The 20,195-nt window shown below is 40.7% G+C and overlaps 1 protein-coding gene across 1 annotated transcript; it reads left to right on the plus strand.

The window, feature by feature from the left end:
- The first annotated feature begins 8,440 nt into the window (after positions 1-8,440).
- LOC147327131 (uncharacterized) lies at positions 8,441-20,048 on the plus strand. Its single transcript, XM_086294761.1, has 2 exons — positions 8,441-9,638; positions 17,181-20,048. The coding sequence occupies exons 1-2, from the start codon at positions 9,467-9,469 to the stop codon at positions 17,969-17,971; spliced, it is 963 nt and encodes a 320-aa protein (XP_086150887.1). The 5' UTR covers positions 8,441-9,466; the 3' UTR covers positions 17,972-20,048.
- Positions 20,049-20,195: the final 147 nt, after the last annotated feature.

Here is a 20,195-nt window from a genome sequence, read left to right on the forward strand (position 1 = left end):
AAAGATAAACCTGTTTCTCCATCACCTGTTCAGCTCTGATGATCCAGTAAGGACATCTCCTGGTTTCATCTTCATGTTTCCCTCTCACCAGATAACCAAACCATATCATGACCACCAGCTTTTTTGCAGCTGTGGCTCCAGCAAACATCAGCTGATACTAGAAATTAATATTAAATAAATTCTAACAATAGCTGATCAAGCTTAAACGTGCTGCTGTTGTTTAGCGCGACATCCGCTGGTTTCCTCTTTCTGCGCAAAGTGAGCGATAAACAAACAAGAGAGAAAAGCCCATCAGCTGATCATTGATCAGTTTTCATGACTGAAGTAGAAACGGGAGAGGGAGGGAGGAGAATGAGAGAAGAAGAGGCAGCTGTGCAGCAAAGACACAGAATAACTCCAGCTTTGTGCCTTTTTCATTGTAGCTGAATTACGGGACAAACTGTTCCTTTTCACCTCAATAAGAAAGGCGTAATATTTTCTCTGAATACCAGACGGGACGGTTGGCAACTCTAATAACTTATGAACAAAATAAAGTTTAACATCGTTAACATCATAGCACCACCCAGCTGTATAGAAACTCCGTCATGCTAGCTAGCACGCAGTACGGAAAAAGTCAGAATAACAAAAATAAACTCCACCTAAACTTGGTTCATATCTGACCCAGAGAGACTGCAGGTCATAACTTCTTACCTGAAGTTCAGTTCACACTTGGACCTGCGGCCGCCTCGGGTCTCTTTTCCTTCTGCGTCCCCTTTCCTTCATCCACCTGCTGGCCTCCACCACTTGCTAATGTTACTGAATCTGTGGAAGCTCCGCGACAACCACCACACGAAGTAACGAGTAACGACCCTATCTAAATCCCAGTAACGACTAACGCGTTCCTGATTTTGGCATAATAACTAGTTACCGTCCTCGTTACCACAATAATAACGTAGTTACTGTAACGCGTTATTTAATAACGCGTTAGTCCCAACACTGCTCATAACAAATAGCGAGACAGGCAATTATCTCAAATCCACATTTTCAGCCAATTTAGAATCCACAGTTAACCAAGTGAACATGTCTTGCCTGCAGGAGAATATTCAAAATCAACACCAGTTAGTTTGGATCCAGGAACTTCTTGCAGTAAGAAAAAAGTGCTAAGCAGTGCACGCGGAGGCACTGTTCACGACCAGGCAAGACATGTAACTGCTTTGGGCCCAAGGACAGTAGAGTGCCCTCGGGAATAGACAAACTTGAAATTACAGCATTGGCAGAGTGAAAAGTACAATGACAGATGGCTGCAAAGGTGAGGGTGAAAAAAAGCAAGACGGTGAGTGGAGCAGGTGATTTAAAACAATACTAAATAACTAAATTCTGCTAGTATGTAATGTAATGTCCACCAGCATCACATTATTTTCTTTTGTTTACTTTGACATGTAGCATTATTTAGCTAAGCTAGCAGAGCAGCTTGGTGTGTCCATGTGGCTGTCATGTCACCACGCTGAGCGCATCTGGTAAATGACTTGTTAGTGTAGCTAGCAGCTTGAACATCACCTTGGTATTGGTAAACACAGTCACTGCCATTTCTAAGCTCATGTTATACTTGTTGTTTTGTAGGACACCAGTAATGGAGTGATTTTAAGGATGAACTCTTGGAAAACATATTTTTGAAGTCAACTGATGAAAGCTGTGTGTGACGGAGCTAACCGTCAAGGTGAATGCTAAGTTACTATATTTAGATGCGTGTACTCGTTTAGTGTAAATTCTTCTGCTATATGTGCAGGGTGGTGTGTCTATTTTATTGTATTTTGCATATCTACCTGTGCAGAATCCAGTGCAAGTTTAATTCTCTGCAATAGAACTACTACATTACTCCTATCATATTGGATTAAAATAGTTATGTCCAAAAACATAATAGTGATTTTTGCTTAGGGTTTCAACAGACAATATGAATATAAACTCCTTTTTAAAAACATGTCCCAACTTTTGGGATAATTGATGTAGTATTCTTGACAGTAATACATAAATCTCTAAAGGGAGGGAAAGTGGGGAAAACATTACAAAAGATAGATGTATTTGTAAGGGTATAAAACAAAACTGTATACATTTAGTTACACTCACATTTCACATCAAGAGAGATGTATTCAGGTGTTGATGTTCCCAGCTTGTTCTCAGTTGTACAGTGGTACTCTTCAGAGTCAGAGGGCTGGATGGTGCTGAAGGAGAGCTGTGGTTCTTTACTAAGTTGTGTTTGATTCTTGTACCAGGTGTATGTAGCTGCTGGGTTAGCGTCACTGCTACAGGTCAGAGTCACTGAACTGCCCTCCACTATCTCAGCAGAGGGACTCACTGACACAGAGGGAAGCTTTGGAGCATCTGGGAAATGTATCTATATATATTAAAAAAAAACCAAAAAAAAACACCCAGCTCGCCCCTGCGGGCGGTGTTATCCTTCAAGCTCGCGCCCCAGGGTGGCTGTGGCTACAATGTAGCTTGCCATCACCAGTGTGTGAATGTGTGTGTGAATGGGTGGATGACTGAATGTGTAAAGCGCTTTGGGGTCCTTAGGGACTAGTAAATCTTGTTCTTACCGTTCAGCTAACTCCTCAGGATTTGCCTGGCCCTCTGCAGGTACTTGGTGGTTGCAGCTTTCCTAGCGGCCTCTTCATGGTTCCCATTTGCCTGTGGGATCACCAGGTACTTGTAACTGGCCTCTATGTCTGCAATGTTGCTTTCTGGTAGTTCGATCCCCTCAGTTCTGACTACCTTCCCTCTCTTTGTTATTATTCGACTACACTTCTCCAGTCCAAATGACATCCCGATGTCGTTGCCTTATATCCTGGTAGTGTGGATCAGTGAATCGATGTCTCGTTCACTCTTGGCATACAGCTTGATGTCATCCATGTACAGGAGGTGGCTGACAACCGTAGCCAGTCTTATATAGATAGATAGATAGATAGATAGATAGATAGATAGATAGATAGATAGATAGATAGATAGATAGATAGATAGATAGATAGATAGATAGATAGATAGATACAGTTGTGGTCAAAAGTTTACATACACTTGTAAAGAATATAATATAATGGCTCTACCGAGTGTCCCGTTATTTCTAAAACTCTGATTTTTCTCTGATAGAGTGATTGGAACAGATACTTCTTTGTCACAAAAAACATTCATGAAGTTTGGTTCTTTAATGACTTTATTATGGGTTAACAGAAAAAAGTGATCACATTTGCTGGGTCAAAAATATACATACAGCAACATGAATTAGCAATTTTGGTGACTTACAAAGTTGTCAGTGAACTGAGCTTCATAGCATGGCCTCTTAACTTCTTGTGAGTGATTATGAGTGACTACAGCTGCTGACTTCTCTTAGGCCAGTTAAATAGGGCTCATTGGATACAAACGCCCACAAACGCTACAATGGGAAAGTCAAAGGAGCTTAGCATGGATCTGAAAAAGCGAATTATTAACTTGAACAAGTCAGGAAAGTCACTTGGGGCCATTTCAAAGCAGCTGCATGTCCCAAGAGCAACAGTGCAAACAATTGTTTGTAAGTATAAAGTGCATGGCACTGTTTCGTCACTGCCAAGATCAGGAAGAAAACGCAAGCTATCACCTGCTGCTGAGAGAAAATTGGTCAGGAGGGTGAAGAGTCAACCAAGAATCACCAAAAAGCAGATCTGCCAAGAATTAGAAGCTGCTGGAACACAGGTGTTATTGTCCACAGTCATACGTGTTTTGCATCTCCATGGACTGAGAGGCTGCCGTGCAAGAAGGAAGCCCTAGTTCCAAAAGCGGCACCTTAAGGTTCGACTGAAGTTTGCTGCTGATCACATGGACAAAGATAAGACCTTCTGGAGGAAAGTTCTGTGGTCAGACTAAACAAAAATCGAGCTTTTTGGCCACAATGCCCAGCGATATGTTTGGAGGAGAAAAGGTGAGGCCTTTGACCCCAAGAACACCATGCCTACAATAAAGCATGGTGGTGGGAGTATTATGCTGTGGGGCTGTTTTGCTGCCAATGGAACTGGTGCTTTACAGAGAGTAAATGGGACAATGAAGAAGGAGGATTACCTTCACATTCTTCAACATAACCTAAAATCATCAGCACGAAGGTTGGGTCTTGGGCACAGTTGGGTGTTCCAACAGGACAATGATCCCAAACACACATCAAAAGTGGTAAAGGAATGGCTAAGTCAGGCTAGAATAAGGGTTTTAGAATGGCCTTCCCAAAGTCCTGACTTAAACCCCATTGAAAACATGTGGACAATGCTGAAGAAACAAGTCCATGTCAGAAAGCCATCAAATTTAACTGAACTGCACTAATTCTGTCAAGAGGAGTGGTCAAAGATTCAACCAGAAGCTTGTGGATGGCTACCAAAAGCGCCTAATTGAAGTGAAAATGGCTAAGGGACATGTAACCAAATATTAGCACTGCTGTATGTATATTTTTGACCCAGCAGATGTGATCACTTTTTTCTGTTAACCCATAATAAAGTCATAAAAGAACCAAACTTCATGAATGTTTTTTGTGACAAAGAAGTATCTGTTCCAATCACTCTATCAGAGAAAAATTAGAGTTTTAGAAATAACGGGACACTCGGTAGAGCCATTATATTATATTCTTTACAAGTGTATGTAAACTTTTGACCACAACTGTAGATAGATAGACAGATAGATAGATAGATAGATAGATAGATAGATAGATAGATAGATAGATAGATAGATAGATAGATAGATAGATAGATAGATAGATAGATAGATAGATAGATAGATAGATAGATGAGGGTTTTGTTCTCCTTGCACCAGGTGTGTTTAGCTGCTGGATTAGCATCACTGCTACAAGTCAGATTGACTGAATCTCTCTCCACTATCATACCAGAAGATGTCATTAACACAATGGAGGTCTTTGGACCATCACAAATTTTAGGTAGATTGTGTGTTGCAGGACGTGGGGCAAGGTATTGTGATAAACCCCTTTAAAACATTCAAATAAAATTGTAAATTGTATTATTTTTTAACTGCTTCTTCACGAGCTATTACTGCTCAGTGTGTCCTAATGCATGACCAGGACTGAACTATCAGCCATCCAGGACCTCTACAGACAGGAAGGCCCTCCAGGTCGACTCTGATCCCAGCCACACACTGTTCATGCTCCTGCCAGGAGGTACAGGAACATCCACACCCACATCAGCAGATTCAGGGACAGTTTCTAACCACAAGCCATCAGGCTACTGAACTGCTCAAAGTATTTTTACACTAGTTTAAGTGATTTCTATTTATTTATTCTGCTGTTGTTATATTTTTAGATATTTTCTTTATTTATATACATTTTCTTTTATTTTTGCCTTAATTACTTTATCTGCTATTTTGCCGATTATAATGTGCAATGTGCCACCTTCATATGACAAATAAAACTTGAAACTCAATGTTAATAATGGCAAGTATGAAGAAGGTGGGCATCATATGGACTTCTTTTTATTTTGCATTTACATAAATAATTCTTTACTCACATTTTACATTAATGAAGATATATGGACTGTATGTAGCGGAGATGACAATAAAGTTTACGAAAAGTGAGCGCGAAAAAACATCGGTGCAAATTATAAGTCTGTATCATGATGTCTGGTGTTTTCGTGTTTTGTTTTTTTTTTATTTTTTTTTATTTTGCGAATTGGTTATTAGATGCTGCTCCAGCCAGCCAGAGAATCCCCCGCCACCCTGCGCAGCAAGCAGCAGGCGCACCTCGCAAACGAAGGGCGTACTTACTCCCAGCAAATGGGCGATAGAAAACCCATCGGTGCCTATGCCATTCCCGATATGAGCTGGCATGATGTCGGGGCAGCATGAGCACGAGTAATTTTTTTTTTTTTTTTACCGATGCCCGTGATGCCGATATTAGAATACAAATCAGTGTAAGCATGTAACGGTTATGAGCAGTATGAGGAAGGAAACTGTTCTTGTAACAAGAAACAAAGGCACTGATGAGCAGTCAGGCTTGCACCACTGTAGCCTAACCTTCATTTCTGCTTGCATATGTTTCTACAGTAGAACAACTGAGGCAATGGCTTTGAAGTATCGTTAGGCTCTTTTTCATCTTTGTTTTTTGACCAGTAGGCAACAGGTGAAATGTCTTGCCCAAGGACACAACAACAGAGACTGTCGGAGCCAGGGCTCAAACCGGCAACCTTCCGATTACAAAACGAACTGCCAACACTTGAGCCACGATAACGTATTGAAATTGAAACTGCACTATACATAGTATAGGGATATAATACAGATAAATACTTATTGGTCAGTCAGTACCTGTGACAGTCAGAGTTGTTCCAGGTGAAATGTTCCCCCCACACTGTAAAATCTAATTAGTTCACAGAACTCAAATAATCTATGTAAACTCGTTGCCTCAAAAAGATTGAGTAATGTTTGACTTAAGATGATTAAGCTAGGCCAACTTACCCATTTTGAGTACACTGTAAAGCCTCTTTAGTTCCCAGAACTCAACAAAACTATGTAAACTTGTTGCCTCAAAAACACTAAGTATAGCTTGCTTAAGATGACTGTTAGGACAACTTATTCATTGCAAGTCTGCAGTATTAAGAATAATTTGATATTTCTGACTGTACAATACTAATTGTTTACCTACTTACAAACATTTTAAGTTCAACTAAATGAAAAAAACAATTTGTGGTAACCTGAATATGATTAAAAATAATTAACAACACTTTTTGTAATGATGTTAAAATCAGCCCAACTTTTATTTTCAAACACAACAAAGTACAACAGCCAACACACTGGACACTGTTCTGCTGAACAACAAACAATTTGCCATCACTGTTATAATCTTACAATGAAACAAAGTCTCAGATTTAATTATTCTGAAAAGTTTAGGCCTTCAACAACTTTGTTTTATACTTACATTACTTATATAATAAAAATAAAATATTTGTTGTTCTGTCACAAGTGAAGTCTCTGATTTAAACAACACATTTGTTTTGCATTCCAACAAAGGAGCTGGAATGTTGTAATATTTTAAGGATGGCTTGTTTCCAGTCCAGGCATTACAGCCTGAATGACTATCATGGATCGAGGTGATCCAAATTTAAGTGCAGAAGAAAGTCTATAACTTCCCTTAAGTACAGTGGCAGTGGATGTGGGTTGGAGACGCAATGAGCTTGAACCTGCAGGCGACCATCTTCCCTGACCACACCATCTGTGACGGAGGACTCATCTCTCCTGGTGTCCTTCAAGCAAACAATTATATTTTTTGGAAAATGAACTTAATTGCTTTCTTAAAACAATTTTTCTGCATTTGGTATAGAACAGATTCCAATTTAGACAATCTCAGGCCCCCTCCCCACCGGAGAGGTGACATTCAATGTCTTACTTGTCAGTCTAGATAGCCCTAACCACCACCCAACATACAATAATGTCATGAAAGCATCATTTTAAAAAGGGCTATGCAAACATGGCCAATAACTTTCATTCTAATGACAGGCTCCGACAACCGCAGCCGACAAATTCCATCCTCCTTTTCCCCAGATTGCCCTTTCTGTATTGGATTATGGGTGTATAGTATTTAATTCTGCTGCCAGAACAAGTCTTCATAAGTTAAATAGTATCCAATATCAAGCGTTAAGACTTTGCTCAGGTGCATTCAAAACAACATCTGCAGCAGCACTACAGGTAGAAATGAGGGAAATGCCATTACAAATAAGAAGGGCAAGTTTACAAGGACATGGTCAAGACCATCCGGCAAAAACTGTTTTCCATACATGCTGGGAAAAAGAGAAAATGGAATTGAAGAGCTTTGGGTGGAGAGTGGGACAGAAAGCAGCTGACCTTACTCTGGACAAGATAAACACAAGTCAAACAGTGCCACTGCCTACAATACCACCATGGATGCTCCCTGATGCAGTGGTAGATTTCACATTGTTAAAAAAAAGAACAAGGAGAAGGGTTTTATCTTAAATTCACATACAGCACAAGAATATTTTAATCAGTATTATAGTTATGTCAAAATCTACACAGATGCATCAAAGAATACAGCCAACCAAAGTGGGATAGCATTTATAGTTCCTGAATTTAATATCAAGGTGGGAAAAGGATCAGTGACGATTTATCAGTGTACACAGGTGAAATGGTTTCCATATTGTTAGCTATCCAGTGGATTGAGGAAACGAAACCACTAAGGTCTGTGATATGTTCAGACTCGAGCTCATCACTGGCCAGCCTGCAAGACAGTCACTCAGACTGCAGACCTGACATTATTCAGACTTATTATGATGGGGCTTGTAGTCACATTCTTATGGGTACCAGCGCATCGTGGAGTTAAAAGAAATGAAATGGCAGATAGGACAGCAAAAGTCGCAACAAGGAGACCGATGGTAGATATGGTTATTAGTGTGAGTAGGACGGAGCTCAAGAGTAGAATACGATACAAAATGAAGGAAAGGTGGCAAAAGCAATGGGAGGAAGAGAGGAAAGGGCAGTGGTTGTACAAAATCCAAAGGAAAGTGGGGGGAATGAGAAGTACAGGATGAAATAGGAGAGAGGAGACGATTATATCTCGACGGAGATTCGGACACACTGGTTTAAATAGCACTTTTTTTTTCTTTTTTTTTCTTTGGCCTGTCCCGTTTGGCTCTTTTGCCCTCAGAATTGTTGTCTAAAGGCAAAGAAAGATGCCCAACGGATTTACTTTACCAAACTGACCATCCCAGCCTTGCCGTAATGGTCCATTTGATTCACCTTTTATTGTTTATTTTATTTTCACTTACTGAATACGGGACAGACTTGACTGGGGGAAAGAAGGGGAGAAAGAAAGAGGGAAAGAGAAACAGCTGAGAAGAGGGACGGGGGAGAAGAGCAAAAGACAAAAACCAACAGAACGGGCAGAGAAAAAAAAATGCATATATCAATCACCTGGATCATAGCACATTATTTTTAATAGGTAAACACTGTACATGGGAGTGTGAATGCAGTAGGGAACAGGAAACAACAGAACATGTTTTATTGCATTGACAGAAGTATAATATTAAAAGGAGACAACTGATCAAAAAGCTGGACGATATGAAAGTGAAGTTTGACTTGATTGATTTATTTCACGTGAGCTTTATAAGTGACAGTTATCAGGCTGTATTTCGGTTTTTAAGGCAGACCCATTTCATCAGGGTTAATTTATTTTATTTTATTTTATTTTATTTTATTTTATTTTATTTTATTTTATTTTATTTTATTTTATTTTATTTTTGTCATTTCGGGCCTCACTCCACACCAGTTGGTGGCGGTAATGCACCATTTTGCTTTTTGCCAACCGCCAATAAACCCTATACAGAAGAAGAAGAACACTCGCGCTCTACCGGAACCTCACCACGTGACACAGGCGGAAGTAAACAAACAAAGGCATCAACACCGTCCCACGCGTGTGTGTCTGATCACAGAGACTGCTGTATTGAGTGTGTGAGCTGCCGCACTAACAATGCCTTCAGTTCAGTATCTGAGAGAGTTTATCAACGAGCGACTAACTGCTGCTGCTGAGCAAATATTCTTGGAGTTTGAAAAAACGATCGTCCGGTACGAGCAAGAGATCGACCGTCAGCGCAGACTGATGGATATCACCTGGAAACCCGAAATAAAGCTGCACAGGACAGGTGAGTGTCACTCTGATGGAGGATCCTAATCACAGCTCTGCGGGACATTTATTATTGTGAAGGCTTTTTGGAGACGTAAGTAAGCAAAATGTATTTATATTCCACTTTTCACACGTTTTCAAACCCCCCGCCGTCTTTCGCTGCTCAGGTTACACATGATTTATAAGTCACTTAGATAACTTCAAAATGTTATTGTTTGGCTTTTTTCAGTATTTTATCTGTTCCTGAGTAAATCGGTTTGGCTGAGATCAAAGTTATAGTTTTTACACAGCTGAATAAAGGTCAAGCAGACAACTGATTATCAGTAGTATGAGATGCTCGAGAATATACTGTATAATATAGGCTACGGTATCCTGTTATAGTTTGGATAGCAAGGAGTTTATTAAACTTCACCGAAACAATCTGCAAATTTCATTAAAATTTAATAAACTATCATCTTGTCTTTATTGTTAGTTAGCACATACCTTAAACATTTAAAGCTGTAAGCTAATGATAGTTATATAAGAGCAGATGCATGGTGGTGCAATAAGCTGTACGTTGTATGGCCAATGGATGCATGATCTGATTAGTCGACTAATCGCAGAAATAGTCGGTGAGTAGTCCATATCAAAATAATCGTTTGTTGCACCCCTAATTTATATGCCACTTTTGACAGATAAAAATAAATAAAAAATTATATTGGGAACTACAGTGAACGACAGAGAAAAACTGCACTGTAGGCTCCACCGAGCGAGATACTTAGTGGTGAGATATGTCGAAGAAGGACGGCTTCACCCCATTCTTGGATTGCAAGAAGTCACTGAAGACACTGAAGTCCAACTTCAAATCTGTATTCCGCAAAGCATCTCCATATGGAGGTGTTAAGCAAGCAACCAGTGCCACTAGTGATGTGTCGGTGGCGAACGAAACGGCTCTTAGAGCTGGATCTTTGAAGTGAACGACGCGTACAAGCTCCGAAGCGCATACAAAATGCAACAGAAGTCCTCCAGGATGCTAGGCGCAGTGTTGAGCTTTTGTTACCTAGTGGCTACACAAGCCAAGAAGTACCAACGACCCGATTTGGTGTGTGGTAGCTGAACCACTTCTTCGCACGCTTTGAGGTGAAGGGACCAGAGGCAACAGCAGCAAAAACATTGGACAGCAGCAGCAGCCCAAGCCTCATAGTGCAGGAATATGAGGTGAGGCGCACACTGAGGGCAGTGAACCCCAGGAAGGCCACCGGACCAGATGGGGTAACCGCAAAGGTCCTAAAAGAGTCTTTCAGCTCTCCTTCTTGTTCTTTCCTCATCTTCACTAAGATTTTCAACACTTCACTGTCCCAGTCCTGCATCCCACCGTGCCTAAAGTCAGCCACAATTGTCCCACTGCCAAAGCATACTAACATTAGCAGCCTCAACGTTTACCGACCAGTTGCTCTAACACCTGTTATAATGAAGTGCTTCGAGAAACTGGTCCGACGTCACATCATGTCCTGCTTGCCACCCACACTCGACCCGCTCCAGTTTGCATACAGAGCTAACAGATCAACTGAAGATGCCATCGCTACAACACTCCACACCACCATCTCTCACCTGGAAGTGCAGGGCCGTTACGCCAGGCTGCTCTTTGTTGACTTTAGCTCTGCTTTCAATACGATACTCCCGGACAGACTAATAGTTAAACTGCTGGAAATTGGACTTCCATCCACCACCTGCCGCTGGATCAGAGACTTCCTCTCAGACCGTGTACAGAGAGTTAGAGTGGGGCCTCATCTTTCCTCAGCCCTCAGCCTCAACACTGGCTCTCCACAAGGCTGTGTACTGAGTCCCCTACTGTACACTCTGTACACACATGACTGTGTTAGTTCCCACCCAGACAACACAATCATCATATTTGCAGATGATACCACCGTGGTGGGGCTCATCTCAGGGGGAGATGAGACGGCGTACAGAGCTGAAGTTCAGAGGCTGTCAGATTGGTGTGCAGTCAACAACCTGGACCTCAATACCACCAAAACAAAAGAACTGGTAGTTGACTTCAGAAGGAGGAAGTCCGAGCTGCAGCCTGTCAGCATCAACGGGGAGTGCGTGGAAACGGTCTCCAGCTTCAAGTTTCTGGGTGTGCACATAGACACAGACCTCCAATGGAGCTCTAACACCTCTGCGGTCTTAAAGAAGGCCCAACAGCGTCTCCACTTTCTGAAAATCCTCAGAAAAATGGACCTGAAGAAGGAGCTGCTGACCGTCTTCTACCGCTGCTCCATTGAAAGTGTGCTGACATATTGCATCGGTGTGTGGTTCTCCAGCTGCACCACAGCACACAGAAAGGCACTCCAGAGGGTCATCAATATGGCCCAAAAAATCATTGGACATCCTCTTCCCTCCCTGAAGGACCTGTACAGCACTCGCTGTCTCAAGAGGGCATGCAGCATCCTATGGGACTGCACACACCCAGGACACCGGGTGTTTAAGCTGCTGCCGTCTGGCAGGAGGTTCAGGCTGCTGAGGTCTCAAACAAATAGACTCAAGGACAGCTTTTACAACAGGGCATTAGCCCTGATCAATGTAAATAGCTGACCTGACTGGCTACCTCCCTGGACTTTTTTAGGGGGAGGTAACAATGTTTGAAACAATAACAATAATATTTATATTTATAACAAGGTGCAATAATAATTAATGTGCAATAATAACAGTGTGCAATACACATACACTTATTCTTCTTTTTATACTAAGTTAATATACTGTGTTGTGTTGTTTGTTGCATTGTGATGTGTCATATCGTGTTGTGTTGTGTTATATGTAGTGCCGACGTAGGACAGTTTTTCCAATTTCATTGTACTACTGTACAATGTATGACTGTGCAATGCCAATAAAGAGTTATCTTATCTTATCTTATGGTAGTAACAGGCAAATGAACTTTTTTTTTTTAATTATTTGAATATATATATAAGTGCTTGTGTATAAATACACAAACAATACACATGTGCTTTCAATTGTGTAATTTAAGTGATCTAGGTAGCTCTGTTTTGGAAGTTCAGTTAACGCTAGAAATGTGTTTTGGAGTTTGTACGTGCCTAGTCTCTAGGGGCCAGCATATACAGTATATTTATATATAAACATATATAAATAAAACCACTGTATTAATATACTGCAACAACATGGGAAAAGAGCAGCTGCGAGAGAATTCGACATTAATGAGTCAATGTTACGGAAGTGCAGCTTTTGGCTTTCCCCATATTTCAAAAGTGCTTCATCTCTTTGCTATGACTGTCGCCAGGCATAATTTGCAGACGATAATGGTTGTAGCCGCTGTGATGCTTTTGACCAAAACAGGCGCAGCTTGATGACATCATCAACATCCGCTATCGCGGTAGAGCAATTTAGTCAATATCTCTATCGTTGGCCAAATTTATATCGTTTCTATCGTATATCGTTCTGCAAGTCTTGAATTGGAGGCTGGCTTGATACAAGTGCTTGTTTTGTGGTGTAATTTTATAAATAGAATAGAATATGGCCCGCACTTCAACTTTTGCTTGAGTGTATTGCACTTCTTAGTTTTAACACCAGGGGGAGCTGCTGTTGATCAAGGCAGTTGCTCCACCAAAAAGGACAATCACAGAAGAAATTTACCCCAAGTTACTAAACATGGCAGTACCAAAGAAGTGAAAGGTAGAAAGTGAGTGCAGAAAATTTCAGACACGGTGGGAGAGTGAATATTTCTTCAAAGAATTCAAGGGGAAGTGTGTTTGTTTGATCTGCACTGAAACTGTGGCAATTATGAAAGAGTATAATGTACGACGTCATTATGAAACCAAACATCAGGCCTATGCATCCTATACTGGTGCTGAGCGAGAGCAGAAATTAAAGCAAAGGGTAGTGTAAGAGCCAATTAAAGGTTAATTTTATTGGTACTGGTAAAATGATTAGAGGAGAAATATATATGTTTGATGTTAAGAATATAATTCTAGTTGATTTTAAAATACTGTTTGTTAAATGTATAGAATATAGAAGTGCAACATTCTAATGCGCTTTTTAGTATTTTGGGCTTCCGGCACACTGTAATTACGTAGTTGGGGAGTCGGATAAGCTGGAAGCAACACAGTTTTTTGACCGAGTCTTGCCATGTAAATTAAAAGTTTCAATAAACATATTTTTTGCAAGAAAAGTACCTGGACTTGCTCGCGTTTCAAATGCATATTGCTGGACTGACTCCTAAAGGTGGTACAGAAGAGTGAAATAGAGACGGAGTGCCGCCACTACAGGTAGCTCTCCTGCGGGGTCAGCAACAGTATTTTTTCAGGCTCAAAAGGTCCAGAAAGAGGCTACAATAGCCAGCTATGAGGTCGCCCAACTCATCGCAAAACATGGCAAGCCTTTTTCAGTTGGAGACCTCGTAAAACACGGCCTTGTTAAAGTCACCGAAATAATGTGCCCGGAAAAAGTGCAGGATTCAACAACGTCAGCATGTCCAGAAATCCAGTTATGCGACGCATTGAAGACTTGTCAGCCAACATTAAACTGCAACTGTCTGATAAAGCTGTGCTTTAGATTTTTACTCCATCGCATTCGATGAGAGCACCGATGCCACAGACACCGCACAGCTGCTATTTTTTTTGCGGGGAGTGGACGAGAGCACGAGCACTTTAGGTGAGTAAAAAATATATTCCACAGTACCCGTGTGTTAATGTGCAGGTACACATGCTTCAAATATCAATAATGCGCATCAATTCTGTCACTACCCTGCTTTTGCGCACCACTTTCTTATATGCGTTTTTCTTGTTAACACACAGAGTACACACCGCTGTGTGTACACACCATCTGATGCAGATCTGCTCCTTGATCAAGTGACATTTGTCTGGATTTATGGCACGAGTGGCAATCAGCAGCAGGATGGCCCGATTTACATACCCAGCGCAGCTGATACTCACCAGAATAATTTACTAAAATTATATGGACTCCTGTTATTAAGTCCAGTTCAGTCTGTTAATGTTGATAATCATTTCAAACGGACGTTAATAGATGTTTTGCTAAGCCTAATAACTTAAATAATAAACTTGAAATGTGCCCGTCCCATTTTCCCCTTTATTGTTTTTTCTCTGTGCTGTAAATCTTCTGTCTAAGAAGAAATCTGAGGCTGCTGTTCTGAGAATGAGCTACCAAAGCTTTTTCTGAATAAATCAATAAAGATCCATTTATGGAAAGCTGTGATGAAGGCAGTTTTGTCTTTAATTATATTCAACAATATAACACACATTTGACCACTTTTAAGTGATTTTTCTAACTTTAATACAGTAAAGTTAAGGTTATATACCTCATTTCTAGTAAGTGGCCCAGCCCCTCCTATATTTTTATGTTTGTGGCCCTCAGTGAAAGAAGTTTGGACACCCCTGACATAAACCTTTCAAAATAAAGGTGAAGATCCTGTTGAGATTCAAAATAAACTGAAATTATGACAAAATACATTATTTTCAAACATCACAATTCAGAATATGCATGAAACAAATTACTTCATGTTTTTATTTGAGGTAACTTTAAATGGTGCTTACAGTCACCACATGGTAGCTCAAACAGAAGGATCAGTCTAAACAAATCCAGGACCTTATTCCTAAATGAGGGGCTGCCTCTGTAGCAGGGACATGGTTTAGTTATGAAAAGTCTGACATGGACCTGAAAACTGTACTATGCAAATTATGGTGCAAACTGGTCCAGACCACAGACTCAAACATGACAAACCTCTTCTACCACCTACGCAAGAGTCATGTGACAGAGTATGGAGAGAGTTTATAGATGAGAAGCAAAAAAGAGGTGTTTTACATCGGGATATGAGATTTTGGTCATATCGCACATCCATAGTTTAATGTCTCAATGCACTCTGAAATGAAAGCAGAGCACAAATAAGCACTTGGAGTTAAAAAAGAAATCATGAATCAATTAATAGACCAAAATGTATTCTAAAATTTTGACTCATCAAAGTTGCCCCCTTTGGCAGCTATAGCAGCTGAACACAGCCGTGACATTCTTTCTCCAATAGAAATCAAATATTCTTCCATATCTGTTGCTGAAGTTCCCATAAATGTGGACCTTGTAGTTGCTTTGCTTTCACTCTTCTGTCCAGTTCATCCCCAACCAGCTCGGTGGGGTTTAAGTCTGGCGACTGTGCTGAGCACTCCGTGTTTTCAAGCTTACCGTCTTGTTCTTTTTTTCTGAGGTAGTTCTGGCACACCCTGGGCTTGTGTTTTGGCTCATTATCTTGCTGACCAACTAGGTGCATACCAGAGGGTACCGCATGGTGCTGCAGAATGCTGTGGTAGCTGTTTTAGTTCAGGAAGCCTCTCAATCTGTACAAGTCACCGACCCTGGATCCAGCAAACAGCCCCAGACCATCACACTTCCTCCTCCATGTTTGAGGGTTGATGCCACACACTGTGACCCATCCTTTCCTCTCATCAACGGCCCACAAAGATCCTGCATGATGAACAGAAAATTTCAAGCTGTGCTTGAATCTGTTGCCCTGTGAGCCGTAATTCACGCAAGCTGTTAACGCTCAGAAACTTGTCCTCTGATTCAGTCGTGTCTTTGGGCCTGCCAGACCTCTTGCAGTCAGAGTTTGTTTCTTTTGATGTTGAATGAAACTGTACTCACTGATACCTGGTCTTTTTTTGCAGTGTAGGAGAGACCTACATTTTTCAGTTATATGATGTTCTGTCTATCTTCCATTGTTAATTGCCTTTTTCTTGCCAACACACTACTTTCTGCAGTAAAATACTGTTGCTCTGATGCTCCAGAGGGTATGTAACCACAGTGTGTTCCAGCACTGTTTTTATGCAGACAGAGGTGTCTGTAAGTAATCCAGAAAAGTGGGAACCCCTATAGCACATGTGTCAAAGTCAAGGCCCGCGGGCCACATCCGGCCCGGCGTACATTTATATCCGGCCCGCGAGATCATTTTATATAGATATACTATTATTGTTATGCATGGCCCGGCGATATGAGGCGCTAATAACATACAAACTACAGGTCCCATAATGCAGCGCTGCAGCCTCCTTGCTGAATGCTAGGCTAACTGGGAACCTTCCCGCGTCAATCAAGTCAAACTTCTGTTATTGCAAAGCTGGCTGCTCACAATGGTCGAGAGAAAAGTTGATTCTGAAAGCAGAGCCTTTCAGCGCCAGTGGGTGACTGAATATATGTTTACAGACATTGCTGTAAACATATAGTTAGTCTGTCTGTTAGTCTATCTGGTTATTGTTCCCACTGCTCTTGCACATGTGCTACAATCAGCTGATTTTAGTTTGCCATATGCCATTACATTTATTTTCATTGCACAAAAGGAGGAGACCATGATGGTAAAGTAGAAACTGCATCCAGGACAAAACGGCTGCTAACACAACTATGGCTCTGTGCAAGCACCTGTGCAGACAGCATGCTAACGCTAAGCTAGCCAACAGCCATAGATATCAAGCATAATTTAATTATTTTTTTGTGTTGTCTATTTGGTCAGTATGATTTTTTTTCTCTATTATCACTTCACTTTTCTTTTAATTGTCTCCTTTTCCCCCTCCAGACATCCCACAGCAGCATGTCTGTAAGGAGGAGGAAGTTGTCGCTGACCAGCAGCTGTGGAACCAGGAGATGAGCTCCAATCTGGACCAGGGGGAACCAGAACCTCCACAGATTAAAGAGGAACAGGAGCAACTCTGTAGCAGTCAGGAGGGAGAGCAGCTGGCACTGAAGGAGGAGATTCATGCCTTTATGCTGACTGCTGCTGAGGAAAAAGACCACAGTGAACCAGAACCAAAAAGAGACCATCTCAACTGTGTCAGCTCTGATGTAACTGTGAGAGAATATCAGGGAGCAGGGAAGAAAGGTCACAATAATGTAGAATACCAACCTACACCAGACAGTCAGTGTAAGTCTGACAAAACTAAAAAGTCTTTAAAATGTGATGTTTGTGGAGAAGTCTACAAATATAATTATGAAATGGATATGCATTATAGAATCCATACAGGGGGGAAGCCGTTTTCCTGTAAAACATGTGGGAAAAAGTTTGTACATAGGAATTCTGTAGTGAAGCACATGAGAATCCACACAGGAGAGAAACTATATCATTGTAAAATATGTGGGAAAAGGTTTGTACATCGTTCTCTAGAGAAGCACATGAGAATGCACACAGGTGAGAAACCATATCATTGTAAAACATGTGGGAAAACGTTCAGCCGTAAAAGTAATTTAACAGAGCACATGAAAATCCATACAGGTGAGAAACCATATCATTGTAAAACATGTGGGAAGGCATTCAGACGTGGTAGTCATTTGTTTCGCCACATAAAAATACACAGAGGTGTACTCTTTTAACAAGATTAACAGTTTAGCAAGCTGTGTAGAGCGCAAAGTTGAACAAGTCAGCGTGGTAACTAATGGTAGACACAGCATGGTAGGAAGGAGGTTATGGTTAGTTTCATTTTAAAAGTAGGTGGCAAATTTTGACAAACTATTCTATTATGCTAGTAAGCACTCTCTGCTTACGACCAAAGTTTTAGGAGTGACAGCGGTGAGAGAGAGAGAGTTTTGAGATGTGAGAGATTTGTGAGAGATTTGTGAGAGATTTGTGACACTATAGTATGGAGTAGAGCTGGGCGATATGAGATTTTTTCATATCACGATATGTTTTTTTCATTTCAGGCGATAACGATATCTATCACGATATAAGCCAAATAACTATATTTGCAAGATTTAAATGTGCCGTTGCTCACAAGTAAAATGTGAAATAATCAGCAGCTTGTTTTTATTTAAATATTTATTTCCCATAATAAGTTCAACAGGGTAGATGTACCAAAGAAACATGAGACTTTTTCAGATAAATAAAGGCAAATATTGCAAACTATACAAAAGGCAGCCGCTAAAGCGTTTAAGTTTCAAAATAGAACAAACGAAACAGACTAAATTGTCAATTCCACTTAGAAACAAAATATTAATTCTAAAAATAAATCTTACTTTATTTTACAGAAGAACAGACAAAACTAACTTTTGTCAATATCAAATAAACTGAGAACTAAAAGGAAATTCTCAATCTCTCCTTGTTGTATAGCTTAGCTTTTCAAACAGTTTTAATAGTTACTTTAGTCTGACAAAAGCCGAATGACGAATTAGTGCTTCCAGTCAGAGACTGAGGCTACGTCCACAAGTACACGGGTATTTTTGAAAACGGAGATTTTCCGTTTTCGTTTTAAAAAATAATCCCGTCCACACATAAAGGGAGAAATGAAGGAAAACGCTGCTATGAACATGCCAAAGCAGCAGGTGGCGCTAGATTCCTAACCGTGCAGAAATGTTGGCCAATCAGAAGTCTAGAAGCCTCGGTGGGAAAAAGTAAACAAAGCTGGGGCATAGAAGCAGAACCGAGTCGTAAGTGTGGACGGACAGTAACTGTGTGTATATGTAAGCATTTAAACACTGCAGAGAGTAGAATTAACAGTATTGTAGAAATTCATTTCACCGAAACAATAACGTGGCGCACAGTGTGACGCATGCACCAGTTTATTGTCTTTCCAGACTTGCTTTCGGCACAATTTACAGTGCACACTACTCTGTTTTTTGTCAGACTTGAAATAGCCGAAATACCTTCACCCTACGGAACTTCTATGGCTCTTCCGTTCAACAATCTCTCCGGCATTGGAACCATCATCTGTTTTCTCTTCGGTCACGCTCGGTTGATTTTTCTAGTTGGCACACTCATTTCCTCCATTACCCGCTGGCTGCTTCCCAAACAAACACACGTGCGGCTTGGCACTTGTGCTGTACGTAACAAGTCACGCGACGTGACGCTGCGGCTGTGATTGGTTCGGCTCTGCGCTACTTAATTTGGATTGGCTGACCTTTTTTTTTTTTTTTTTTTTTAAGAGGACAAGAGCGGCGAGGTCTATCGCGATAGTTTAATTTCTCTATCGAGTAAAAGTTATATCGCGATACATATCGTTATCGTTCTATTGCCCAGCTCTAGTATGGAGTATGTAGTTAGTGTGTTGTGTAGCTGTTGGTTTTGTTTTGTGTGTCAGAACAATGATGCCAAATGTCACAGTTGCTGCCATAAAGCCACCAAAGGCAGATTACAGTGTAAACGCTGTCTCCAGGTGGAAAACAGGAGGAGTGATACACCACTGGCTGTCAGGCCTGCAGGTATCAGGCCTGTGATGTTCTCCTCTGTCTTACAGTGGAGAGAAATAATTTTTTGGAGTGGCACAAATAATTTGTGTGGCATCTTATTTGATGCAGAATCAGAGTGTTCTGTAAATAGTTTAGTCTTTCCTGCATTTTTAGGTAAATAGTTGCATGTACCTTTTTTATTTGCAAAACTCATGTATAGGTTTATTAAATTTACAATTTCTATTTGCATTTCATGTTATGAAAATGATTTGTGAAACATGCTTTTTGTTGTTGTTACAGTAAAAAAATATATCTGATTTCATGTTGTTGTTCTTTTTTTTTTTTCTTTTTTTTTAATCAATTGTACTAATGAAAACATAACTGTAAATTCAGATGTGAGGTTGTGCTGAAAAGAATGATACCAAACAAGGCAATT

Source organism: Aulonocara sp. 'chitande type north' Nkhata Bay, linkage group LG6 (assembly GCF_057382095.1).
Source record: "Aulonocara sp. 'chitande type north' Nkhata Bay isolate Kocher_YH1m ecotype deep benthic linkage group LG6, A_spYH_male_GT1.1, whole genome shotgun sequence".
Classification (NCBI taxonomy): Eukaryota; Metazoa; Chordata; class Actinopteri; order Cichliformes; family Cichlidae; genus Aulonocara; species Aulonocara sp. 'chitande type north' Nkhata Bay.

Bases quoted from the DNA above. Each gene is read 5' to 3' on its own strand.
- LOC147327131 (XM_086294761.1), top strand. From the start codon at position 9,467: ATGCCTTCAGTTCAGTATCTGAGAGAGTTTATCAACGAGCGACTAACT. The intron at 9,639-17,180 runs GTGAGTGTCACT...TTCCCCCTCCAG, and splicing joins AATAAAGCTGCACAGGACAG to ACATCCCACAGCAGCATGTC.